Source organism: Diadema antillarum, unplaced genomic scaffold, assembly GCF_040938485.1.
Source record: "Diadema antillarum isolate AM-2024a unplaced genomic scaffold, OU_Dant_1.0 seq00000530_RagTag, whole genome shotgun sequence".
NCBI lineage: Eukaryota > Metazoa > Echinodermata > Echinoidea > Diadematoida > Diadematidae > Diadema > Diadema antillarum.
This window is the reverse complement of record NW_027271481.1, coordinates 557,587-585,227: the sequence shown is the minus strand read 5'-3', so window position 1 is coordinate 585,227 and position 27,641 is coordinate 557,587. Positions and strand designations below refer to the sequence as shown.

The 27,641-nt window shown below is 38.4% G+C and overlaps 1 protein-coding gene across 1 annotated transcript; it reads left to right on the top strand.

Moving 5' to 3' along the window:
- The first annotated feature begins 68 nt into the window (after positions 1 to 68).
- On the top strand, positions 69 to 27,641 carry LOC139734507 (GATOR2 complex protein WDR24-like). The gene is made up of 18 exons (XM_071645288.1): positions 69 to 188; positions 2,908 to 3,012; positions 3,603 to 3,716; positions 7,010 to 7,194; positions 8,202 to 8,327; positions 8,801 to 8,932; positions 9,322 to 9,532; positions 10,990 to 11,093; positions 11,969 to 12,169; positions 15,791 to 15,901; positions 17,134 to 17,260; positions 18,052 to 18,409; positions 19,479 to 19,535; positions 21,376 to 21,538; positions 22,519 to 22,621; positions 23,767 to 23,852; positions 26,535 to 26,647; positions 27,506 to 27,641. The coding sequence occupies exons 1-18, from the start codon at positions 164 to 166 to the stop codon at positions 27,639 to 27,641; spliced, it is 2,457 nt and encodes an 818-aa protein (XP_071501389.1). The 5' UTR covers positions 69 to 163.

The following is a 27,641-nucleotide window of genomic DNA, read 5'->3' as shown; positions in this document are numbered from 1 at the left end:
GGGGGGGGGGGGAGGTGGAGGCGGTGGAGCTCTCAATATCGGATCGGAGGGCCTAGGGCCAGGGATATCAGCGCATCATACTCGGCATAGTCAACACTGAACGAAGCAAAGATAGAATGTGTAATGCTTTGAGTTGGCCTAGCAGCCGTGGAAACCAAACAAAATGTCAAGAGGAACACAGGAGAGAGGTAACAGTTTGCCACGTTAAATGTCATTTACCTCCATTTTGTCTCCGAATCTTCGACAACAGCTGTTTTGTTTCTGTAGTGTCTGAACAGCCTCACTCGGCTTAGTCCCATACCTTCAATATCGTGTTATTAAAAGACCCCACTACTGCACTGTGTTTTACAGCTTGGGCCTTTGCAGGCATGTAAATTGGTGGTAATTAGTATTATTGGACAGCATGGTGGTTCCAGACGTGTACATCTATATCTCTGCGCAATATTTACATTCTGTGATATGCATGGGACTTTGCAGACGTCCTAGATCTTAAGCATTGTCATTGAGTCTGACCATTCTAATGCCAATATAAAATAATGCCAATGCCGCAATGCCAAAGTTTAGATTTATCACAAGATTTTACTGTGTAACAAAAAACTAGACCAGATGTGTCTAAGTTGTTTGAATGTTCAGGTTTGACTTTTTACTGCACTGTACAGTACAAAATGTGAACCTCATTCATGTCATTTGTAGTTTTTCTCATTGTTATCTGCTAGAATGTGTGTATGGCTGTGGTGAATCATGGGTAGGAATAACTCACTATTAATAGGCCCAGCTGTAGTGATGATTGATTTCTGGTGCATGAATTATAATTTATACAATGCCTTTATACAATGTATAAAGGCATTGATTATTCAAATGTAAAAAAAAAGATAATAATGTTCAGAATTATAATGCAATCTTGTACAGTGCTAAACAAAAAAAATAATGATTTTTTGCTATTTTTTTAAAAAACCAGAGAAATTCAAATTCACATAATTTTGCAAAATTCATAATTGTCAGAACTTTGTAAATAAATAGGGTCAACTGTAGACTAACTAAGTGTTGTTTTTGTCTGAATTGTCATCCTCTGAGGACATAATTCAGAGCACCAAATAAGTGTTCGGATTTCGGTATTAAGACAATAGACTCTCCTATAATAAAATAGATTTACAGCTGCGCAGATACCTGTGCAACCGCAGCGCAGTGTGTAGAATGCTTTAGACGTAATCAGCAACCAGTAACACAAACGTGTTGGGGTCGTCTGTGCGGCAGCTACGATACCTTGAATGTAGCTAGTTTTCAGTTTCACCAATGCTTCTTCTACTACAGTAACTGTAGTTCTAATCTAAGTGTAGCATACTTACAAATGTACCTTAATGTGCTCCCCAAATGTTGCTTTGGTGTAAAGCATCAATTCGCAGATTCCAAGAAATTAAGAAGTGCTCATGTAAACCGCACAGACTCAATTTTAATGTGTACCTACCTACAAAACGTAGTCTCATGCCTGAGCTGTCTCTCTCACCCTCACAGTCACACAAGCTTCTCATGCCTCACCAAAAATCAAACCAACAAACAGACAGACCCTAAAAATGTTGATATCCACCCACCGAAGAAATCACAGTTTAGGACAGTCTGTTTTCTATTAGAACAATTCAAAATAATAAAGCTAGACCCTGATAGATGTAGACTCTAGGTCTATTGGTATTCACCAGATCGCACTGGACTAGAATGTGTAGGTGCCTACAATGTTCTATAGATCTGCAATGTAGAGCTTGAAAAAAAAAATTATAAGCCAGAAAGAAGTGAGTTTGTGTACATGTGCACATTATACGTGTACTTGTTTCAATATATCCATGTCATTCTCAGAGTTGTTTTCAAGCACATGTGATAAGTGCTGGCCAGTGAATATTATAAATTGCCACTGAACATGTTAAAGAGTTTTTCAAGTAGCTAATTTTAACATGAATATAGTAACTAGGGCCTCACAGATGAGAGAGAGGATTGAAACTTCTCTGGTTTAAAAAAAAATACCAAAAAAAACCAACAACAACATTGTATGTAAATAAGAAAAACACACTATAAAGTAACATCAACACCAATAATTTAGCTGGGTAAGCTTGTAAGTAACACACATTGTAGCTGAATTTTGACGAGCAATTCTACCTTGAATTTCATTATCTGCTTCAAATTCTGCTTCCAAATTGGTCTAGGGCAGTTTGTTTATAACATGCAAAATGAAAGCTTAAAATTCAGATCTTGGAGAAATAGCAGCTACTCTCAATCTTCCGTCCACCCCAGCACGACCCTGGGTCATTTGTAATGAGTCTTACATTACAAGGATCTGGATGTGTCAGATGTTAGTGTTCTTCCTCAAAAGTCATCAATTGAAGGCACTGGATGTTTTCTGACATTTGTTAGAGAGAGCGAATGCAAATAGATAGATTTCATCATGGACAAAGAAGAAAACCTCATGACATTAGAAAAAAGGAAATTTCTGAACCTTGCGTAATAGTTCTTATATTGGATACCAAGCACAATCAATATTCATTGCAGTAGGAATTAATGTTCAATGCATATTAAGGTGGTCATCATTGTTGGTTGGTTTGATGTTGTTTTTTGTACCATCATGGTAATTGCTGATAACTTTGTCAGCTACAGTCACGGTGTTTATTCCTGTCAAGTAGAGCTCAACTGGAGAGCATGGGAAATACATGTATTTACAATGGATCAGTATTGACAATAATTCTTCAGAACTGTACCACACAATCATACAACACTGCTGTGAAAGTACTCACATACACTTTACAGTGTAGACTTGAAGACTTCAGAAGACCTGTCTTCAGTCTGCTATTTACAGCATGATGTGGACTGATATTTTTGTGTGTTCTCTCCTTTTTTTTTTCTGTCTCCCCCTCTATTTGTCAGTGAGGAGTAGTGCTGGAAAGACAATGTCCATTAAACTTGATGGAGGAATCAATGCCATCAGTCTCAACAAAGATGCCTCCCAAGTTGTCGCTGCAGGAAGACAGGGTAAGTCCATGAATGATGAATTCCGAGTTAGGATGCAGTTACTACTCCATTCCTCTCCCTCTAAATCATCTTATATCTTGAATGTTTTGCACCCCCCCTCCCCCATTCCCTGTGAGAAAGAAAGCCCCCCCCCCCCCCCCCCCCCCCCCCCCCCCCCCAAAAAAAAAAAAAAAAAAAAAAAAAACAAGAAAAGAAAAATAGTGGAAAAGTACAAAGTAGCAGTTGTTTTCAGACCTGGGTGTGTGTACTGATTGTAATGGTGCAATGTCTCACTTTTTCAAAAAAGGGAAACTTTAGCTACTTGCAATCCCTCCCTCCTCCCAGAAAAAAATAAAGAAGAATATGATATAGGAATACATTGTAAAGTTAATTTATTGACCAGACTAGACATTGTAGGAATTGTAGCAAAGTACACATTAATTTTGATATTCCAAATCATATTTTTACTCCTACACTGTAAAAGTGAGAATGGCATGTCATTGCAAGTGTATTTCAAATGTTGGTAGCAGTTTGAAGAATAAGAGTTGACCAATACATGTATGTTTGATTTCATTTCATGCTGTTTCCTTGTACTCTTTTGCTCCCGTTAGTGTTCAAGATCTTCCACATTGAGGAAATGTGCTTCAGGGAGAGGATGGACCTGAGGGTGGGGCGCATGAACCTCAACTTCAGCTGCAACGATGTGGTGTGGCATCCCAGCAGAGGTTTGTGTAAAACATCAATAAGGATTCGTCAAAGGGAATGTTTCGGGAAAATATTCAAGAGGGACTAGATCATTTGTGATCAAAATCAGTACTAACCTGCCTATTACTAGACCATCAGAAATTAATTTAAACAATGGCAGAGAAATCTACATCAGTTAGGCTGGTTGAGACAGCTGCTTTATACTTTAACCATCTTGCTGGTTTCCAGAAGCACTACATGCAAACACCAAGGAAGTAAAAATTCAGGAAATGACAAGGGAGTGTGAGAAAGAAGACAAACTATGAAATTACAGTCAACTTCGGATACCTCGACGTCGGATAAGCCGAATATCACTTACCTCGGGGGCAAAATGAAAGTCCCGATTGTTCCTATGGAGTTTCCGTGTATTAAAATTCGCGTACAGGCTGTAGCTCGAAGAAAATAACTCGAACTTCGGTTACCTCGAAGTGAAAACTACTGTCCCGATCTTATTTAACTTATTGTTTTTCCCGGCATGTAGCTCGAATCGAAATTGCAACATCACTCAACATCGCCGATAAAGCGCGCCTGGACAGCGAAGATGTTAGAAGACATGTCACAAATCTTTTCACACTCGACTGTAAATATTGCCGACCAGAACAATCGCGCGCCCAAAGAAATACCCGGTACACTGCTGACAAGAAAAATCCCAACACCTACCTACATAGTACGTACACGGTATGCACATAGAACCCTTGCCAAGCAATGGAGTGCTTACGATAGCACTACGCTCTGCCCCATCACTGGTCTTCTTTTCTTTAACCACTGTGTTTTAATTCTTGATCATGATAGTCATACCGTGCGCGTAGATTTCTTAACCGTCGTGTCGCACCCGCGTAGGTGTTGACAGTTATATCTTTGGCATTAATCACAGTCCACTGTCCAAACATCAATCTCCTGCGAAGTGCCCTTTTTTAACTTTTATTTTTGCCTTTCATGAAGTATGTTTCATTTATTCTTCCCCGAGAACGCAAACACTGATTTTTTTTTCAGCAATGCGATTATGAAAATATTGTGGAATATGATGTGGAAGTATAGGCCGAGCATAATAAAGAATAGAATAGACAGGGCTCCACACTAACTTTTATCGGGCCACCAGTATCACTGATTTTTATTTTTTGGTAGTCGAATTTACTCAAAATCAAAATCTGACGACACACACAAAAAAAAAATGGAGAAAAAAATCAGAAAAACTAAATCGGTCCTACAAAACATAGAAAAATGAATATTAAGCATTATTAAAGTGATACAGATGCCCATGTCTAAAACAAATGAATAGAAAATCCAATCATCTAGATTCTGTGTTTTAAGATTTAGCAAATAGGCGTATAGATTATTATAAAAGTTGATGCCTATATATCTAGGAGGTCAAAACTTACGTTTGAAATGAAAAAGTGGGAGCATTTGCCCACATTGTTAGCATCCGATATTTGTTTTAGCATTGTAAAGAGCCGAAAGTTACCGTTATTCATTTCTTATTGTAAGAGCAATCATCCAACATGTATTAGTCTGTTAGCACCTTACGGAGCGGAATATTACCGTTAATCATTTTTAAATGTAAAATCAAACAACCGACATTCATTTTAGCATCTTAAGCAGCTGAATGCTATCCTTATCCATTTCCAAACGTGAAAGCGAACATCCGCTATTTGTTTCAGCATCTAACTGAGCGGATTAATACCGTTAATCATTTCCAAATGTAAAAGCACCAACCTGTCATTTATTTTTGCATCGTACGAAGCAGAATATTACCGTTATTCATTTCAAACATTATACGACATTTATTTTATCATCGTACGGAGCCGAATGTTGCTGCTGTCCTCTTCCGAAAGTGAAATGAATCATCTGACAATTATTTTATCATCGTACGGAGCCGAATGTTACTGTTTTTCATTTTTGAACGTCGAAGCTGACATCAGACGTTTATTTTACCATCAAACGTAGCTGAATGTTATTGATATTCATTTTGAAATGTAATAGCAAATATCCAAATTTATTTTTTTTTTTGCATCATATGGGGCAGAATGTTACTGCTATTCACTTCCAAACATGCCAAACATAACAGCAATCATTCAAGATGTATTTTAGCATCTTCCGGAATTGAATGTTATTGCCATTTATTTTCGAACGTAAAAGCAAACATCCGGCATTTATTTTATCATCGTAAGGAGTTGAATGTTATTGTTACTCATTTCCGAACATCAAAGCAAACATCAAACATTAATTTTACCATTGAACGCAGTTGAATGTTATACTGTTATTCATTTCGAAATTTAAAAGCAAACATCAGTTATTTTAGCATCGTATGGAGCAGAATATTACTGCAACTTCCAAACATAAAAGCGATCATCTGACATTTATTTTAGCATCTTCCGGAGCCGAATGTTATTGCTATTTCCTTTCGAAAGTATAAGGAAACATCCAACACTTATCCAATAACCATCGTACGGTGGAGTTGAATATTGTTTTTCATTTCCGAACGTCAAAGCAAATATTCGACATTTATTTCAGCGTCTTCCGGAGCCGAATATTATCCTTATTCATTTCCGAACGCAAAATCAAATATCTGATATTAGTTTTAGCACCATGCGGAGCTGAGTCTTATCGTTTTTCATTTCCAAAAGTATGAGAAAACATCCGACATTTATTTTAGTACGGAGCCGATTGTTACCACTGTTCATTTTCAAAAGTAAAGGCAAACATCCAACTTTTTTTGGTGGCGCGATAGGGCCACCAAAATCTTCATTTCTGAAATTTTGATTTCAATTCCGATTTTCATTCAATTCATTCATACAAAAGTCGATTCAATTCCGTGCATTTGACAAGCATGCAAACAATCGGTAGGCACTATAACAGATACCATGTTGAACATCGATAAACGTCGGATAAGTCGAAGAAAATTCGACGTACGTACGCGTACCTCAAATTTCGCGTACCTCGAACCATTTTCTTCAGTCCCGACAACTTCGAGGTATCCGAAGTTGACTGTAGTTACAAGAGGTTAATTGGTACATATCCATTCTATACCTCTTCTTGTTTTTCTATAAACATTTCCCATTATCTGTTTGAGAAGTGATCAGTGTCACTTTTGGGACACAGTGATAATATGCATGAGGTTGGAACCCTTGATAGATTAAACAAATCAGGTAGATGCATACAGCACATACATTTGAAGAAACAGAGAATATGTGTGCTTGTGTGTGTCTGTGTGTATTTTGAATGTCCAAGGTAATTCTTTATCGACTTGCACATCTCATATCAATCCACCTGGCAGAAGAGATGATAGCGACAGGAGCCACCAACGGGTCAGTCATCACCTGGGATCTGAGCAAGGCTCAGGGAAACAAGATGGAGCAGGTCTTCAATGACCACAAGAGAACCGTGCACAAGGTCTCCTTCCACCCCACAGAGTGGTATATGCTCTTCAGCGGGTCACAAGATGGCTCCGTGAAGTATTTTGTAAGTTCTCTTCGTGCAGTCATTAGAAAGTTTTCGATTCACACACTTATTCTTTGACACACCGATATGGCACAAAATTTTGTTCTGTGCATGCTAAAGACAGATGTTTCCAATCAATGTCAAAGTCACAGTGGTACTGAATCACTTCACCATCTTCATATTAGCATTATTGTCGTGAATAGAAAACTCACCATTGTAACTGTTGGAGGCATTTTGCAACTCTCGCTAAGTCAGTGTTACAAGCTTCTTCCATGCTTCCACACACAAAGACATTTTAACCTGTTTAGGACAGGCTGATTTTGCCATAGCACGCATTTCCCATAGACATCTGCCCAAGTATACTCGGGACTGGTCTTCAACAGATCTAGTATGGCTGTGTGTCCTGCAGATACTTTTGTTTTAGATAGAAGCAGTTTAGAAGACATCATTAAGATATTTTCAAATGTTTAAGGTTGGAGTGTGAAAAGACACAAGCGAGTCTTTTAGATAGGAAAGACTGGTGACTTTCTTACCTTTCTACTGTCCTCACATCGTAGTGAATTAGCAATAACATGTGTATACCTCTAAGCATGTGCCGTATTTGAGCATCTCTCGTATCCAGCCGAATCGATTATCCAGATGCCCGCCGGTCCTGATGGGTCCGGATAAACAAGGTCCTACTGTAAGCAGACCTCCCAACCATTCTGAATTTGGAGTGAAGATTCTGAATTTTGACAATTCCCAGCTTGAGTTTCCATAGGAGTTTCTTAATTTTCTTGACAAATCTACTACACAACCATAAGGAAACTGCCCTTTCTTCCTACTTTTGAACCCGATCATCCCTATTTTTTTTGTTAGAAATGTTGGGAGGTCTGTGTTAGTGTAAGATTCTATAATAGCCTCAACTACATATGAGTGAGAGGCATAGGGACAAATACTGTGAATTCAATTATGTTATCTCTCACTCGACTTTTGCTTCGACTTTGTCTTTATTAAGTTTTTATTTTCTTTCCCCTTTGTTGACACAGGATTTGAGAACAAACCAGTGTGAAATGACGTACGGGACCGGGCAGTCCGAGAGCATACGGGATGTCCAGTGCAATCCTTTTCATTACTTTTACATTGCAGCTACACTAGACAATGGCCACATTCAGGTAAATCAGGCAATCAACCAATATGTGCCCAGGCATTTACCTTTAACATACCAGGTTTTTAAAACATTTCTTAGTAGTTCATCATCAGATAGAGCAAATTAAAAATCTTTCCAGTAGTACCTCACTTGTAACATAGCAAGGAATATTGTAGAAGTTATGATTAAAGGTATCCTGCATTCTCTTATCATTTTCTTTTTTAGCAGCTTTAATCACCAATATCTCAACTTGATGAGAATGGATTTAGCTTGTTTTGCGATGAAACTCTTCTTTTCTCAGTTCATTTACAATAAGTTTGCAAACATCTTTGCCAATCGACATAATGACCATAAATATGATTTAGCATCAGTCATGTACAATCACAGTTACAAGCTTGTAGCATTATGATTGTTCTCAGAGGCTCATGATATCTGTGTTAAAAAATTGTAAATTTATCTCAGAGGCATTCACATTTTCCTCTTTGTGTTTGGCTGCAGTTCTGGGACTATCGCAGGACGGACCGGGTGCTTCTAGACTTCCCCGTCCACAATGGTCCAGCCTTCAACCTCGACTGGCATCCAACGGAGAAGCAGTGGATAGCAACATGTGGCAGAGACAAGGTCATCAAGGTGATTATACCAGAGACATCGGATCTCAAGATGGTCCATGATTTGTATTAGGATGATGGCATGAAAAAAGATAACAAGGAGTCGTTCATTATACCCATGTGCAACATTCAAACTGTCTTCTTTAATACTGAAACTTTTGTTCAGTAACAAGCATTTCCAAAGTTACTGTGTTCTGTAACAAACAACTGTTTGTTTTTTTCTGTTGTGAATGGTTCACTCAGTGGTAATCTTTGTGTGTGTGTGTGTGGGGGTGGGAAATAGCTTCTTTTTGTGTGAACTTGATATATAAAGCCCTTGTTCTGTTGACAGTTGTATCAAGAAATGCAAACAAAGGGAAAAGAAACTGCTGAATGGCCACATTATGAACTTCATCCCTGTTTACCTTACAGATTTGGAATTGGGACAGCCTTGGACACAGACTAGTACCAGAGTATACTATCTACGCCATTGCATCTGTCAGCCACATAAAATGGCGTCCGGAGAAGAAGTATCACATCGCCAGTTGCAGCCAGGTAGTGGACCAGACCATCTGCGTGTGGGACATCCGTCGCTCCTACATGCCGTTTGCCGTCTTTGAGGAACATAAAGACGTTGTCACAGGTAGACAGCAAAAGACAAATTGCTTGTTACATGTACGTTAAAAGTCAAAATCGAATCCCACCTGCAAAGGTATTGTTAAAACCCATGTAAAGTTTTGATATTGGGAAGTAAAACCCTCTGAGATAATTACAAGTTTATGGAGTAAGTTCCCATTTATGTACATTGCAGTGAAGGAAAATCATGAAGAAGCTACAAAATTGTATTAAAAGATGGATGTGGATATTGTATGACCTGAAAACAAAAGAAAAAAAAAGTTAACTCAAAATGTCAGTCTCAAAGCACTTTGTGGTCAAAATGTGATAATATACACACATCAAATTCAAGTTTTGTAAACACTGTCAGTACTGGCTCTTACAATGCTTTGAAACTAGGTGCTGGTGCTGGTGTTGTAAATCTATTCGGTTTGGGGTGCTGTTTTCCATGTTAATGTCTGTTTCAGCCATGACTGGAGGGCTTCAGTATGCCTTACAGTAGTTGATTAATGCACTGACATAGCAATGCACCTGACTCATTGCATTTAACCTTTTTAATCATCTTTCCCTCTTGTGGAGACCCCCCAGTTATGCCTGACATAAGTTGCAGGGTTTTAACCCTAAAAAGACTGGGCTTTTTTGGTAGCTCGAAAGACTGGGGGGGGGGGGGCCTAAAGGGCCCCCCCTTAAGATCTCGGCCGTGGATCGCGCAATCGCCGCAGAAATTTGCACAATGGTAGTGTGCGATGTAATCTACAAGATTGTATATTTAAATTTTCCAAAATAGTCTTCTTTCATTTTATTTTGATTAATTATGCTAATTTATGCGAGAAATCAGACTTTTTTATCTAAATCAGTAAATAAAGCTCCAAAAGTGCTCATTTTTGGTCTAGATATTCTTTGTATCATTCTTAGCAAATGTACTTGAAAAAAAATTCGGTATCAAAATTAATTTCTTATTTATTTTATTGTTTTATGAATTTCTTATGTATTTCTCTGTTTTTTCGACCTTTTGTTTTTGTTGTTTTTTTCAGTAAAATTTGTGGCAGACCCTTTTTGAAGCAAAATACTACTAAAACAAATTGATTTTAGCCATTGAGAGTAAAAATAAGCATATTTATATGAACCATGTGATAAAACTCAATTTGTATTGACTTTGTACACAAAATCACATTTTTGAGCCATTTTCGGTCTCACGTGCATGTACAAAAAGTTATGTAACTTCAAAACCGTACCCCCGGGCATCACAAATTTGGTGTCAAAATGTGCGGGAAACTCAAAAGAAAAAAGTCATAGAGCATCGCGGCGAGAGCATTGCGTGTTGCTGAGTAATCACGCGAAATGTCGAGGGGGGGCCTTTTAGGCCCCCCCCCAGTCTTTTTAGGGTTAAAACCAAGTAAGTCTAGAATTTCTGAGGGATATGCTATGTAAACAAGACATGAAATGATGCCTTTCGATGGGGTCATATCTTGTGTCTACCCATAGACATTGCATGGCGTCAGGACCCGCACGTATTCCTCAGTGGTAGCAAAGACTGTATGCTCTTCCAACACAAATTCAAGGATGCTAAGAGGCCAGCGGAGACAGCTGTAAGTTATCATAAATTTTACTTTCATTCCTGCTTTTTTTTTTTGGTCATCAAAATAGAGAGAATTGCCTGTGGGACCTTCGAACAAGAAGCGTATTATCTTACACAATACCCCCACCTTGTAATCTGGCACCATGACAATTGGATGTGGCACTTGACTCCTCTCTAGGCCCTTCATTTCAAAGTCAGTTATGTTAGCTTGCATGAATATTTCCCCTCTTCGGTAACAAAAAGCTTGTTATTGGCTTCCAGAGGTATTATTCTTTGCCTTATCATGACAATCTATCTCATTCTCAGACATGGTCGGTTTTATATCAGAGAGGTATTAGTATAGGTCATATTTCTTCACCCAGCAATAGGGATGAAATCATGTGATTATGGTAAGCAAGTGTGAGACACACAAAACACTAATCCATCCAATTACTGGGATAAATTTCTATAGCGGTAGGGCTTATAAACACAGGCTGGGGTGGACAAGTTTTTGACTGTCGTGCACAAACTTTCTGAGTGCTGATTAATTCAACCGGGGGTGGGGGAGGGTTGCCATCCGTCTTAAAACAGTTTGGTAAAAATAAAAGTATCCTGGGAAAATGCTGTAAGTATTTACCCCAATAAAACAATTTTGTTGTCTTTATATCATTGACTTATTCATCATTTCTGGAAAAAAAAACAAAGTATGTTCGCGTTTTGTTTTGTTAAGAAGTTGTGCTGATATCAATCTAGAGCAGAACTTTAGGTCAGTGCCCTCAGACATCACTCTAATTGAGTCCATGATTTTCGATGACATCCCAATTGCACTTGTAATTTATGAGATGCCATTGAAAAAAAAAGAAAGAAAATGATTGAACTATGAAAGGTGCATTTCACTCTCCACAGAACCCTGTGGGTGTGTCCATGAGTATCTATGACAACATAGGCCACGCCTTCAACAAGAGCTCCAGCAAGGCAAGCATCCAAGCCCAGCAGAACTACACGTCCACCATCATGCCCATCATGTTCCGCCGTACGCCAGAGGTCTCAGAGCACTACGAGCGCTACGAGAGTGGTCTTGTGGTTCATGAAAACAAAGAAATCAAGGTATATCTTTGTACTACCGTGTAACCTTTTATTTAACTTTCGCAAATTTGTAAATCAAAGTCGGATCACAAATTTAACAACGAGCGAAACTGCCGCCATGCGCTTGGATGATATTGTATTTACGATAGTGTTGGTGTCAATCTGCAAAAACAACATTGAGCAAAAATGTCAATTGACCTTCAGATCTCATTCCTGAAAGTATCTGTATGTGAAAATAAAATCTTATACATTATGAGGGCTACAATTGTACCATTCATGGTGTAGTCTTCCATCCAGCCCCCCCCCCCCCCTCCCCCCCACATTCAAATCTCCTGCTTTGCTCAGAGTGGTAAGCCTACCTGATGGTACAAAGGAAAACATTGAGGTAGATTTTATTTCTATAATTCTAAAACACTGTTGCCTATCTTTAACCCTTTGTGTTCTTTGAATGCCAATTGGCACAGAAAAACCAATGAGGTTGTACAAATTGTCCAGAGTCCCAGGCACTGAAGGGGTTAAACAGAACATTGGAAGACTGTCACTGAAGTGGTAACAAATTATAAGCATCATCAAAGTTTCTGCTCAGAGAAGTATTGTATCTTTATGATAGGCTATGATGTCTGCTTTCAGATAATTGATTGTTATATGAATAAAACTAGACTTAGTGTAGCAAAAAAACAAAAGCTGCTGAAAACTGCTTATCCAATAGTGGCGAGCCAATAGAGTACATGGAGTCAAGAGGGGCCTGAGCTTTTGATCCTAGCAGAATATTCGTCAGAGGCAAAATGACAAACGGCAGGGAGAGCAATCACGTATAATAAGGACTTCACACAACAAGAACAGTCAGGGACAGGCTGGGTACAGAGAACAAAGAACACAAAAGGAGATTGTAGGAGGACATGGTAAAGGGAGGGGGATTTGAGCAGGAGGGTGGACAGACAAAAGGCAGAGGAGGGTCAGTAAATGATCCTGAGGGCCATGGGGGCAACCATTGAAGGAAAAGGATGAATAGGGAGGCAACATCAAACAAGATAAGGAACAACAGAGGGATAAAGAAAGGAAAAGAGTGAAATAGCAACAGCAAGGGGAAGGGGGGGGGGGGGCTGAACAAACAGTAAGCCCTAGTAAGGTGTACCAAGAGTAGGCAACAAAAGGGAATTTTTTTTCCCATTCTCATTCAATTCTCATTCAAGGGAATGAGAATTCCCTTGAAAACGACGAGAACATGCTTGCCGAAATGTCGGGAATGGGTAGGCCCTTTTCAGGGCCACACACATACCCTAGAAAGAACACTTGGTGCACCATGAAGCCTTCTACCAGTACCACCCAAAGTCCTCCCGCCACGGAAGCCTTCAAAGATTTCATGAAGATTAAGCGCTTGAATAGACGTTGTACTCCAGAACCTCTTTTCTCGGTTCACACTTTTCCAGAGTGTGTGCTTTATTTCCAATATTTGTGACCCTGCACCACAAAACAAACAAAAAGTCGCCAGACATGGATTTTTAGTTAAGGGCAGATTCTAAAAAAAGCAGACTCTAAGCTTTAAAATGATGTATAACTCAATTCAAATGGACTCTCCTAACCTATCTAAATGTTGGAAAGAAACCACACACTCTGGAAAAGTGTGAACTGAGAAAAGAGGCTCTGAAATAAAGAGTCTATTCAAGCACTTAATCTTTTTCAAGCCAAGCTAGCTGTGCCATGAAAGGGACAAAAAACAGGGTGTTAAACACCGCAGTGATAACAATGAAAGGATTATCAGATTAAGCTTAAATTATTTATTAACACATTTTGTCCATGATTAATGACAACTCTCAAAGCAGTAGCATTATCCTGTCAAAAGTTTAATAGAGTTGAAAGTGAAGAGAGTGTACAGGATTTTTAAGAAATGAAAAGTGGACTCTATTAAAAACATCTAATCACACTGTTCTACAATAAAGTGTTTGAGAAAAACTGCTAAAAACACAGTTTCCTGTTTGTTTTATGATCCCAAACTTTAAAATAATGTAGAAGAAGACTTGCTCTTTCAGAAAATATGAAAAACTCAAGATTGGCCAGGTTGACCCATTTCACCTATTTTCAGTCCTCACACAAATTCACTGCGTGCGACTTTATGTTCGTTTTGTGATGCACGGTCACATTTAGATAGGTTAGGAGAGTCCATTTCATTTGAACTATACTATACAAATGATGCACAGGATAGAGCACGAAATAATCCTGTGCATCATTTGTTTTATAAAATGGGTCGAAAACTAACAGCATTTTTCACGTACCTTTATGGGTCAATACCAGTCAGCTACATGTAGCACTCGCTCAAGAATCGATGTCCGAAGATGTTCGTCCCAAACATTTACGCATGTCGCACTCGGAAATCCCGCACATATAAGTACTGTACGTATAAAGAGTATACGTACGCCACACACATGTTATGCACACAAGAAAGGCCGGCCGGCAGACCGAACTAGAAGTTGTTTACAGGATTGACAGCGCGTATAGTAGCGCGCGACGCACTTGTAGATGTAACAACTGATTGAGTGCGCACTGCTAGTGTTAACATTGTGACGTCAGGCCGTGCATGTTAGTGAGAAATTAATGCAGACACACGTGACTCATTTCAGCGCTTCCAATTGGCTACATTCTTGAACCCATTTTATAAATCATTTTAAAGCTTTATAGAGTCTACTCTTTCAGAATCTGCCCTTTACTAAAAATCTATGTCTGGCGACTTTTTGTTGATTTTGTGATGCAGGGTCACATATGGATTCATATTGTCATATTGTACTTTGTTTTTTTCTCTTCACTATCATGAAAATAAAAATGGTTGTAGACTTTCACAATTTCTGTCACAAGCTCTGATGGTTATTTCTGCAAACATTCTGTATTCATTGCTGTCGAAGCTGTCTCCTTCACTGGTGCTATAGAGAATATTAGTGTCATTGTCATCATTAGGCATCCCGGGGGAAATAAGACCTGATATGTCAGTGGGTGATACATATGTTATAAAAACCTCATACCTTAATTTAGTATATTAAAGGGGATGGCTGGTAACTGATGAGTGGGAATCAGTGGAAATGCTGGAGGATGATTGTTCCAATCCTTGTGGGATTCATTTAAGAGTACATTATATATCTATTGTTGTGTGAAAATTATCTGTTTCAGAATGGTCTCATATTCAAGTAATGTGCAGTTTAATGTTTCCAGGTTAGCATGCCTGTACAGTGACGGGGCGATCGTTAATGATTAACATTAAACCACACATTACTTGAATATGAGACCATTCTGAAGCAAATAATTTTCACACAACAATAGATATGTAATGTACTCTTAAATGAATCCCACAAGGATTGGAGCAATCATCCTCCAGCATTTCCACTGATTCCCACTGATCAATTACTAGCCATCCCCTTTAAATCAAAAATACTGATCTGAGTAAAATCAATAATGCAATCAAAATTCAATGTTTCTACATTATTTGAACTCCAACATTGATATTGTATTGAAAAATTGTTTCAAAAATGAAAAATGTTTATTCAAATTTCTGAAAATGTATGATATTATTGAGATATGAGGTCCTGTCACCCCAGGGATGCAGTGCTATTAGTGTGGTAGTGACTAACATGCCATATGTGTTTTGTCCCTCAGTTCTCAGAGTCCTTCTGCAAGACCGCCAAGCGCTACCTCCTCACAGGGAAGCCCTTTCCTGAGCTGTGTGAACATAATGCAAAGGTTGCGACAGAACTCGGCAGACACCAGGTAATGTGCTTCCTCTGCTGCATGCTAATTGTTCACGTCATGTAGAGCCGTCTCGGACATGCTTGTAGAGTACACAAGCAGTGTTGCTGAAGTAGTAAACTAAACTGTTCCACTTGTGAACAGTTAGTACCAGATATTACGATGAGAATCATGAAGTTGTTCACTCTTGTGTGTTGTGGTCTTCAATGTAGCATTGTCCATTTTTAATCATAAATCAGAAGACATACATCAATCGAAATCATCAGTTGACCAGGCTTCAAAACTAATCTAAAGACAAAATCATGATGTTCATTCTTCTACTTCTTCTGCTGCTACTCTTATACTCCTTCCTTTTTCATCAGCTTCTTCTTGTAATCATCATCAATATTCTGATTGTTATAATCATTTTCCAACTAATTTGTTATTGAACTACATCTGTAGTATTAAATGTACATCTAGCATTAGTGATAGTAGTAGTTGGGGTGGTAGTAGTAATAGTAGTGGGTAGTAGAAGTGGTAATCATGACTGTTAATGTCACTGTTACGATTGTTATTACCTCCGCCAAGGGAGGAGGTTATGTTTTCGTTACCGTTGGTTTGTGTGTTCGTTCGTTCGTTCGTTCGTTTGTTCGTTCGTTAGTTCGTTAGTCAGTTAGTTTGTTAGTTTGTTAGTCCGTGTACAAAATAACTCAAAAAGTAGTTAATGAATTTGGATGAAACTTGCAGGAAAGGTTGAGAATGACACAAGTAACAAACGATTAACTTTTGGTATTGATCCAAGAATTTTGGGGGAATTTATGAAGGATTTTTGATATTTTGGCAGGTAGGGTCAATGAACTTGGGAGTTCAGGCTGCGCATATTGGAGGTTTGCCTGCGCGCACTAAAGTGCGTGCTCTAGTTTCTGCTGGGGTGAGGCGCCTTGTGCATCTGACGTAACAAAGGCTTCTATATTGGGAAATCAGGCAACTTTCATCACACAATGCTATAAATACATGTACGTATGGGTGGAAATCACTGATACATTTGTATCTCTATGGAAGAACAAGATCAGTGGTGTAAATGATTTGCATGCTTGGTGGAGGTCTGCGCTCTCAGAGTGCTTCTCTAGTTTCAATTTATTACTGTAATTGTTAAGATGGGTCAAAGTAGTAGGAGTTGTAGTAATGTTAGTAGTAGACAACGCACTAGCATCATGTTGTTATCATCGTTGTCATCACCCTCATCTTAATTCGAAATGTTGGTTTTTCTATAGATTGCCCAGACGTGGCGTATGCTGAGGCTGTTTTACACAGACACCACCTGTGCTGTGCCACCTGTCTATACCAACAAAGGCATTGCACCCCCTGAGCCCCCCACCCTTCCAGCGGACTCCGATAAAGGTAATCAATGTGCTCATGTGTGGATGCTTTATTGCACCCAGAATCACTGAAGATTAACAAGACTCGGGAATCTTGTCAAAAAAGCATGTTGGATGGCATGACATACCTTTATTGTACCATGGCTGAATTTGTCAGAGAAATATAGGGGAATGTACTTTTTATGCAATTCTTCATACATTTGTATTTTTATCACATGTATATTAGTAATCGCTAAGTCACAAATTGTGCTGAATTCGTTGTAGAATATCAATATGTCCTCATTAAATGAATTGATACATTATTACTTCTTTAATGAGCCTGTTAGATACTGCTGCATGCAAACATGTCATTGGAATGTTATGCAAATTTTCATGTCAACATTCCTTAGAGTGAAATTTACGCTGGCATTGTAAATTTTCAATACAACTTGCACATTCAGTGACATGTATATTCACACATCCATATATTAATTTCCAACTGAGATGAAAAAGTAGAAAAGGATGTCAGATGCTTAATGAACAAGAAAAAGCACATGCAAAGGGTATCAACAGAGCCAAGTAGGTCCCAGAAACAACAACAAAAAAAGAATTTGTTTTGATGCATGATTGATATTTAGTTGATATTGACAGAAATTGTAAAAATAAAGTAAATTTGTAGGCGCACAGCTGAATACTCTTTAATAGCACTTTAATTGAGTTTTTGTTATCATTTTAATCCAAACAGGCAGAAGAACACACAGATCTGTTTGCTGTATGTGCTTTTCAGAAATCATTGTCAAAACATGGATACTCTTATTTTTCTGATTTGTTTAGATCATCCGTCTGCCCAGTACAGTATGTCCCACCTCGGGGCATCCAACCATGATTTTCACAACCACACAGGTCCCAGTGCCATCGACTCTGCCACCGGCTTCACCGACGACAACGAGTCCCAGATCAGCGACAGCGAGCACGACCACCTTCAGTACGGGGTGGTGGGGCACACCAAACGCAGACACTGCTCCCACGATGGCGCCCTGGGAGGCGTGGACTTCTACTTCCCACACGACGACGGGGAGGAGGAAGAAGAGGAGGAGGCGGGAAACGTGTTTGACGACGATCTCCATGGATGGAATGATGATGTTAGCCTGCCGATCGAGGCATTTGCACAGAGGCACAAGATAGTTGACAGGTAGAACTCCTATACAATAAATTTCTACTCTGTTTAACAGTCCATCCTACCTTTGGGAGCAGTGATTTAAAAAATATCACTTTTGATGTATATGCTTAGGTCAGCTGTATCACAAAACATCCTACCATAAAAAAAATTTCCAATAAAGCTAATTGCAAAATATAATGAGATCAGGTATTCCTCATTAAACCATAACTGCAGATGGTTTAGTCTGGAAACATTTATATTACAGCTATTGTTCACATTTTGTATATTTACAGTAACAATACTTAACATCGTTTATACTGGTTCAGATTTTTACGTTGGTTCTTTCTATTCATAACTCACATTTTAGAACTATTTTGAAGCACTATTGCTGGGTTTTTGTTTCATCTGCAAATGGTAAATTATGCCTTTAACTTGTGTGTCATTGATGGTAATTGAAAACAACAACAGTATGAAACATCCTCACACACACACACACACACACACACACTGGTTTCCTCTCTCTACCACCTCAATGCATGAAGGCATATTATGTGTCTCATCTCACAACAGGTTTGTAAGAATCATCTGCTAAATTTGTCTGCGGCATATTCGTTTTTACATTTTTCTGCAGCTGCAATGCAGCTTGGAAATTAGAAATAACACAAGCATAGTGTAGCATTTTTCATGATTTTTTCGTATATATTAGGAAAGGGGGAAACAGAAATTAGTCAAAAGTCAACTTCCAGTTACTGTAGATACATCATTTCTATTATCAGATACATTAAGTGGACAAACAGTCATGTTATTGCTGCTCATCAAGGTTAAACTGTTTTAGAGTGATTTCTATTCAGCATGTTCATGAGAATGTATCGTGATAATGTTAAATTAAACACAACAACAGCGACATCAAATTATTTGTTTCCAAAGTGAAATATAAGATAAGAGTAGACCTTTGGATTTAAAGTGTAATAAAAATTGGCATGGAACACTTTTAGGGAATACATGTATACAGCAAAGAAAGGATGACAGGGAAGACAGAAATAATGGAAGACAATAAAGGAAAGTGATAAAAATAATCACAAATTTGTATCTCGTTATCCAGACCTCCAACTCCAGATGCTGCTCATCAGGAGAGGACCAGGCCAGACTCACCAGCCGTGTAAGTTGGGCCAAATTCAAGTCTTAGTCCAGGTCTATATGTTGGTTGTCAGTGGACCAGAACTACTTTATTGAAGTGTTCATATCGATGAATCATTCTGTCCCAATAAAGCATCTCATTATTCTTACCGCAGACAAGTACGTGCATTAAAAGCCTGTGTATGTTTTGTGATAGAGGGTCATAATAGGATACAGCTCCAAACACAGCCCACTCCATGCATGCTTTCTTTGCAACAACTAATTTGCAGCAAGTATGGCTCCTTCCATAGAAAGAGATTGGACAGAAAAAAAAAAAGAAATGGTCCAGCAGATGCTTGTCAGTGTGCATTTAGAACAGATTATATCCATTAAATCTAATAGAATCACCAGCTCAATACAGTGATTTTAATTTTAAACTGTTCAAGAGTAGTTGTAGGTAGCTCTGAGATGGAATGTGAGAAGAGTGTATGCAACACTAGCAAAATAAAAGCATCCTCAACAGGCTAGATGTAATTATCATTCATTACATGTAGCTAGCTTGGACCATCCCATCATCACAGTGAATACCTTTTGACTAGGTGTTATGCATTTGACTTTGGTTTCACAGATATGATCTAAATGGGTAAATTTTAGTATTTGACTTTTCCTTCAATCTCACAAAATGTAAAATAGTAATTGAATCACCTCACCAAGATAGAAGATATTGAAATCAAGACATTTTTAATACAGATTTACTACAATTATAAAGAGTACAAAAAAAAAAAAGGAATGTGTAATTCATCTGAAGTTCACAATTTAACAAGTAGAAGAGAATACCTGTCGCCCTTTATAACCATCGTGGTTTTACCAAATATGATGAAACTCATTCCAAACATCGTGTGTTTTGATGCTTTGCACAGAATGTCTTACATTATTTTTTAGAAGGAATAGTGAATTGGGTGTATCCATGTGTCACATAGAAGAATGACAACCCACATGTCTTTTGCTTGAAGTAACAGATTGTAATAAAGTGTTGTTTTTTTTTTACTATTTGTTTGCTCAGTAGGTTTTTTTCTTTCTTTTTTACTAATGGACGGAGCCTTAACTTTCATTAATCAAATACATAACTACTTCTTTGTTTTTATCTAAAACTCACATCAATAACATATGCAAATCTGCAGCCATAGGTCTACACAGGATTGGAAAATTGAGACACATTCTCGATAAAGCAACTACAGAAAAACTGGTTCATGCGTTTATTTTTAGTCATTTGGATGATAATAATGGTTTGCTCATTGGAGTTCCAGACTCTCACCTGAAAGGACTCCAACGGATACAAAATTCAGCCGCAAGGCTTGTGACACGCAAAAGGAAATTTGATCATATAACTCCCATTCTTCGCAGTCTTCATTGGTTGCCCATAAGAGCTCGTATCAGGTTTAAGATTTTGACCCTTGTATTCAAATGTTTTCATGGAAATGCCCCTGCATATCTCAGTGAACTCATCAAGCCATATCATCCTGGTCGTAATCTGCGCTCAAAATCAAAAAATCTTCTCTCTGAAGTAAGTGTCAAATCTAAGACATATGGTGATAGGGCTTTTGGAAAAATGGCACCCTCATTATGGAATAATCTCCCTCTCAGTGCATAGATGCATTACAGATTTTGATAAATTCAAATCTGTGTTAAAAACTCACCTTTTTGACAATCATTGATTACATGTTTGAATAGAGAAATATGTGATAGATTTTGTTTCATTATTTTGTACACGCATAGAGACTATCTTATGGTATTATGCGTTTCTAAGAACTGACTATTATTATTATTATTAATTCTAACTCATCATCATTATCTGTGCCTCGTTCCTCCTACCACCCCTCCAGGCCCCTTCTAGACCTGGAGCCGGCCGCCATGACCGTCAGCTCTCAGCTTCTGTCTTCCACCCGCTCCCTCAACCAGGCTCCGTCCCGACAGCTCCCCGAGCTCCAGCTCTCCGTCAAGTTCACCCCCATCGTGGTTGCCACGCTGACGGACTACGCAGAGCAGGTTGTTCTATGCCCCAGTATTACGCAAGGGAGTTTTCTTGTTTAATCCACACCAGTCTCTAAAAATGATACTTAACCTGTGCTACACATTATAGAGACATTACACTTTCAGGACCTTAGAATGGTTGCGCATACTGACCCATGAAGACATTATGATGATAAGTATTTGCATCTGAAAACGATTGCAGATACAAAAGCAACTATGTGTATTAGGAGATCACATTAGAGTGATAGTTGCTGACTTATTGCAATGTTTGGAGGATGCATCAGTTGTAAAGTGTTTCACAAGTGCAGGCTCAGATGTAGTAACAACCCTCAACAGATCACATAATTACCTGTACATTTGGGGCTTGCTGATGTGATACATTTAACCAAACTTTAGAGAATATCGAACACAAAAAGACAAGTGGAGGTTAGTAGATTTAGAGTATGAAGGACAGACAGAAGCATACAGTGTATTTAATGATTTTAGCGTGTCTGGCATAAAGTTCATGGAATTTATGTGATTTACAGTGTTTGTATTGTTGTTCACCTTCATTCCTGCAATAGTGTAGTTGAGAGTGTCTTTACTGATATTGTGTAATGTCACAACTGCAGAACATTTCAATGGAGGTTATACAGGGTAATGCAATATAAAGTATAAAAAAATCCATGTCCACTGTAGAGGCAATTTACATACACCCTTATAAAGCGTTTGACAAGATATGATAAGGACTTTGTCAGTTGTATTTTCACTATTAAATCACAACATTATGTAGGCCTAAGCAGTTTGAACCCAAAGTTGAGCTTTTGTATCATAGTAATGCTGAATAGGTACCGATGAAATTTAGTCGAAATTTTGAGGGCTCGTGAGAGCGAGAGAGAGGTTATTTTGAAAATGATCATACCAAAGTTTACACAATACGTGTACCAGGAGTTTTCATTCAGATGCAGCTCTACCTATTATGCAGTGTTCTCCACACATTTGTCTTTGTCCTACAGGGTGATATCCAGATGGCAGTATCAGCTTTCATCGTTTTGGATCACAGGATACGAAACGAGATCGCATCTGACACTCAGGAGCAGTGGTTCATGTCCTACATTGGTGAGTGGTTGGTTGTGATCCTCTTCAGTACTAGCCCACGATATTATACAAATGATGCACAGGATAGAGTGCGTTAGTGGAGGCGTATAGGGCACTCGAGGGTATTTACAATTGTGAAACATGCACTACATTGTAAATACCCGAGAGTGAGCTGCACCTCCACTAACGCCACGAAATAATCCTGTGCATCATTTGTTTTATAAAATGGGTCGAAAATTCGAAAACTAACAGTATTTTTCAGCGTTTTTCACGTACCTTTGTGGGTCAAGACGTCCGAAGATGTTCGTCCCAAACATTTACGCACGTCACACTCGGAAATCCCGCACATACAGTATAAGTATGATGGGGGGTTGGGTTTCCGGACACTTATTAAGTTCCCGCATGAAAACTTACTTATTTTACATAGAATATGCACCCTTTACCTTGAAGACTTGATATAGACTCCTCATATAGGCCTACTCGACAACATACTCTGAAAACGGCGTGAGAATTAACCTGCTAAATCGTTGGACTTGCCCTTCAAAGTGACTCCATGTAACGCGTCCAGTCCCACAACGCTTGGTCTACTGTACTGTACGTATAAGAGTATATATACATACGCCGCCACACATGTTATGCATAAGGGAAGAAAGGCCAGCCGGCCGGCTTGGCAGCCCGATAGAAGTTGTTTACAGGATTGACAGCGCGTATGCATGCAATTCAAAGGAGCCGCCGCGTGCACAGACGATCGGCAATAGGATTTAACACGCAGTGCGATGGGACTAGAATAACCAAAGCACACGTGACTCATTTCAGCGCTTCCTGTTGGCTACATTCTTGAACCCATTTTATAAACAAAATTGTAGTGGCTAGTCATCAGCACTAGCCCTCAATATAATGGCTAGTCAGCAGTACTAGCCCTCAATATAATCACACAAGTTGATTCATGGTCTCTGCTCTTGCTTCATATCAAAGAGACAGGAACAGGCTCTTCCCTTTATTACCAAGTCATCAAGCCCAGGCATCACGACAAGAGAGAATTGTAACAATTGATGCCAAGTCATCATGTAGAGACCAATAGACTGTTTGTCACCCACACAGACTTTCTTAAAGAAAAGGAATGATAAAAACTATAATCAAAATATTGTGATTGATTCCTGACATAGATTTGCTGAGCCGCTTCAAACTGTGGTGTGTGGCCAACCAGATCATTAAGCTGAGCAGACACCCCAGCGTCGAGACTCTCAATCAGGTAACTCACATAGGGCTCTTGTGTCCTCTTTAATTCTTTCCTTTATGTACTCATGCCTGTATATCAGGGGTGCGAACAGTGATTCCTCTGTGACCCTTTTGTGGTTGCCAGGGTTTTAATTCATGATGTTTACACTAGAACTTTGTATGACTTCCTTTTATAAATCAAAGGAACCTTGGACTGTTTATGGAAGTTTATGAAAGTGTTTATTACTCATATCCTCTTAGCATTGCATGGTGGGGTGAGATGAAAAAAAAAGAGAGAAAAAAAAAAGAAAAGCACTCTGAGAGCGCAGACTTACGCCAAGCACCTACTTTCCAATGATTATCTTGCTCTTCCATAGAGATCAGTGATTTCCACCCATACGTATGCGTGCTGAAAAATCATCCGATTTCCCAATATACAGTAGAAGCCTTTGTTACGTCATAAACCCTCAGCTGTGTGGCACGCCTCGCCCTAGCAGAAACTAGAACACGCACTGTGATGCGCGTATGAAAACCTCAAAAACGTGCAGCTAGAATTCCCAAGTTCTTCCTGCCAAAATATGAAAAATCCTTCATAAAATCCATAAAAAGTTCCTGATCACTACCAAAATTTAATCATCTGTTTCTTGTGTCATTCTCAACCTTTCCTGCAAGTTTCATCCAAATCTGTGCACAACTTTTTGAGTTATTTTGCACATGGACACATAAACAAACTAACTATAAACTAACAAACAAACCAACGGTAATGAAAACAACCTCTTCCCTTGGTGGAGGTAAAAAAAGACCAGATTTTTCATCAGAATTTTGAATGTGAATGCCATAAGGGAAAGGTAGAGCTGCCATTTTGTATGTTTTCACATTTTATGTTTTTATATTCTTCATCTATGTGGAGAAAATATACTTTTCAAATGGAAAGTATGTTTTTCAGACATGTGATTTAGCACACTTAAAGTGCAAAAATTTGCCATTTTTAAACCAGAATATGATTTTTGCCTTTAAAGCATGTCTTTTTACAGTGGATTCATTGATTTATCATAAGACTTGACTGTAAAGCCAGATTTACAGCTTTTCAGATAGGAAAATGTCACAATTGAGTGGAAAAAAAAAAATTAGTATGATACTATAGGCATCTAAACATATATTGTATATATGTGACCCTGTGTCACAAAACCAACAAAAAGTCGCCAGACATGGATTTTTAGTTAAGGGCAGATATTGAAAGAACAGACTTTAAGCTTTAAAATGATGTATAACTCAATTCAAATGGACTCTCCTAACCTATCTAAATATTGGAAGGAACGCACACACTCTGGAAAGGTGTGAACTGAGAAAAGAGGCTCTGAAATAAAGGGTCTATTCGAGGGCTTAATCTTTAGTAATTGTACTGGCTGTGCGATGAATGGGACAAAAAAACAGGATGTAAACCACCATAGCATCAACAATGAAGGATTTATCAGCTTTAGCTGAAATTGAGCATGCTTAATTAACACATTTTGTTAGTAATAAATGCCAACGTTCAAGGTGGTAGCTTTATCTATTCGAAAGTTATTAGAGTTGAAAGTGAAGGATGTGCAAAGGATTTTAAAGAAATGAAAAGGGACCTCTAAAGACGTACCTAATCGCAATACTCTACGAAAAAAGGGTTGTAGAAAAGCTGCTGAAAACACACTTTCCAATTCGTTTTAAGACCACAAACTTAGAGTTATTTAGACAAAGAATAGCTCTTTCAGAAAGTACAAAAAACTCAAGATTGACTTGGTTGACCTGTTTCACCTTTTTGAAGTCCTCATGCAAAATCATTGGCTGAGACGTTGTGTTCGTTTTGTGATGCACGGTCACATATTATGTTTTTTTTTGTTTTTGTTTTTGTTTTTTTTTCATCAGCAATTACTCTCAGGATATCTGTGCTAAAATCGATATATGTGACCCTGCACCTCGAAACAAACAAAAAGTCGCCAGACATGAATTTTTAGTTAAGACAATATTCTGAAAGAGCAGACTTTAAGCTTTAAAATGATGTATAACTCAAATCAAGTGCACTCTCCCAACCTATCTAAATATTGGAAAGAAAGCACAAATTCAGGAAAAGTGTGAACTGAGAAAAGAGGCTCTGAAGTACAGTGTCTATTCAAGCGCTTAATCTTTACCAAACCGTGCTGGCTGTGCGATGAATGGGACAAAAAAACAGGAAGTAAACCACCAGAGTAACAACAATGAAGGAATTATCAAATTAAACTGAAATTAGGCATGTCTCATTAACACATTCTGTCCATAATTAATGCCAACTTTCAAAGCAGTAGCACTATCCTTTCAAAAGTTATTAGAGTTGAAAGCGAAGAGTGTGGACAAGGTTTTTCAGAAATGAAAAAGGGATTCTAAAGACACACCTAATCACACTATTCTACCAAAAATGTTCGAAATAAACTGCTAAAAAAGCACACTTTCCTGCCCGTTTTACGATACCAAATTTTAGCATAAAGAAAAAGAAGACCCGCTCTTTCAGAAAATATGAAAAAGTCAAGTTCGGCTAGGTTGACCCATTTCACTTATTTTCAGTCCTCACGCAAAATCAGTGTGTGCGACTTTATGTTCGTTTTGAGGTGCACGGTCACATATGAGGTCCAGGCATGGTAGTCTTGTCTATGTGAGGAGTGCTCTTAATACAGTGTTGTATTCTTTCTGTTTTAATATTCCACAGAATTCGACCACAATCTTGACATACTGTAACAGGTGCAACAAACCGCTGGAGAAGTTTTCGTGGGCATGCTTCCAGAAGAATCGTCAGAGCCTCACCAATCCATGCTCAATATGGTATTCATCCCATCAATTCCTTTTGCTAGTAGTATAATTTTTGTCCATATACCATATTAGCAGATGACAGATACTTCTTTTTGCAACTTTAGTGGCATTGTGGTTGTTGTCAGTAATTATTCTTCAGAGTAGTATTGTGGAGTAAAATTGTCAAATACATGCAATTCCCTTGAGTGAAGTTGAACCACAATTGCCCAACACCGAATACATGTATGTGATATTTTTGTTAGATTTGGTTTCTTTATTACTCCATCAACGATCCGACAAAAGAGCTAAAATTGCAACAAGACCCTCAGCACAGGATCTCACCAATGGAAAGAGAAGAATTGTAGTATAAGCTGGCTTTGTTATAGATGTGTGTTTCCACATTTTTTTTTTCCATCGTTACTATTGTACTTTCAAATCCATGAAAGTAATCTACAGACACGCAAAGAAGCTGTGTTTGAACAGTTATACAACACACACACTTTTTAGTGACTTTTAGTGAACTGTCCATGGAACTTGTCAGAACTTTGCAACATCGAACAATTATACTTTCCAAGTATTCTACTTGCTCACAAAGAGATAGATAGATAGATAGATAGATAGATAGATAGATAGATAGATAGATAGATAGATAGATAGATAAATAAATGAATAAATAAGTACATAGATAAATCAATAAATGATAGATGTTACATAGGTAGGTGGGTAGATAGATAGATCGATACAAATGTAGATAAATATGGTAGATTGATAGATTGCTCGATTGTTAGGTTTATAAAAATGTAGGTACATATAGTATACATATACATGTGTAGTAATTAAAAAAAAAAAACATGTCTCACCCCTGCAATGATGTATTCGTGCCTACTGCAGCCATCTACCAGTCAAAGGCCTGTATGCCTGGTGCCAGGGATGTTCCCATGGAGGACATATCAACCATATGAGGGAATGGTTCAAGACCAGTCGCTTCTGCCCGACAGGGTGCGGACACCAGTGTGAGTATGCCTGA

Bases quoted from the DNA above. Each gene is read 5' to 3' on its own strand.
- LOC139734507 (XM_071645288.1), top strand. From the start codon at position 164: ATGTCAAGAGGAACACAGGAGAGAG. The intron at 3,013-3,602 runs GTAAGTCCATGA...TGCTCCCGTTAG, and splicing joins TGTCGCTGCAGGAAGACAGG to TGTTCAAGATCTTCCACATT. The intron at 7,195-8,201 runs GTAAGTTCTCTT...TTGTTGACACAG, and splicing joins ATGGCTCCGTGAAGTATTTT to GATTTGAGAACAAACCAGTG.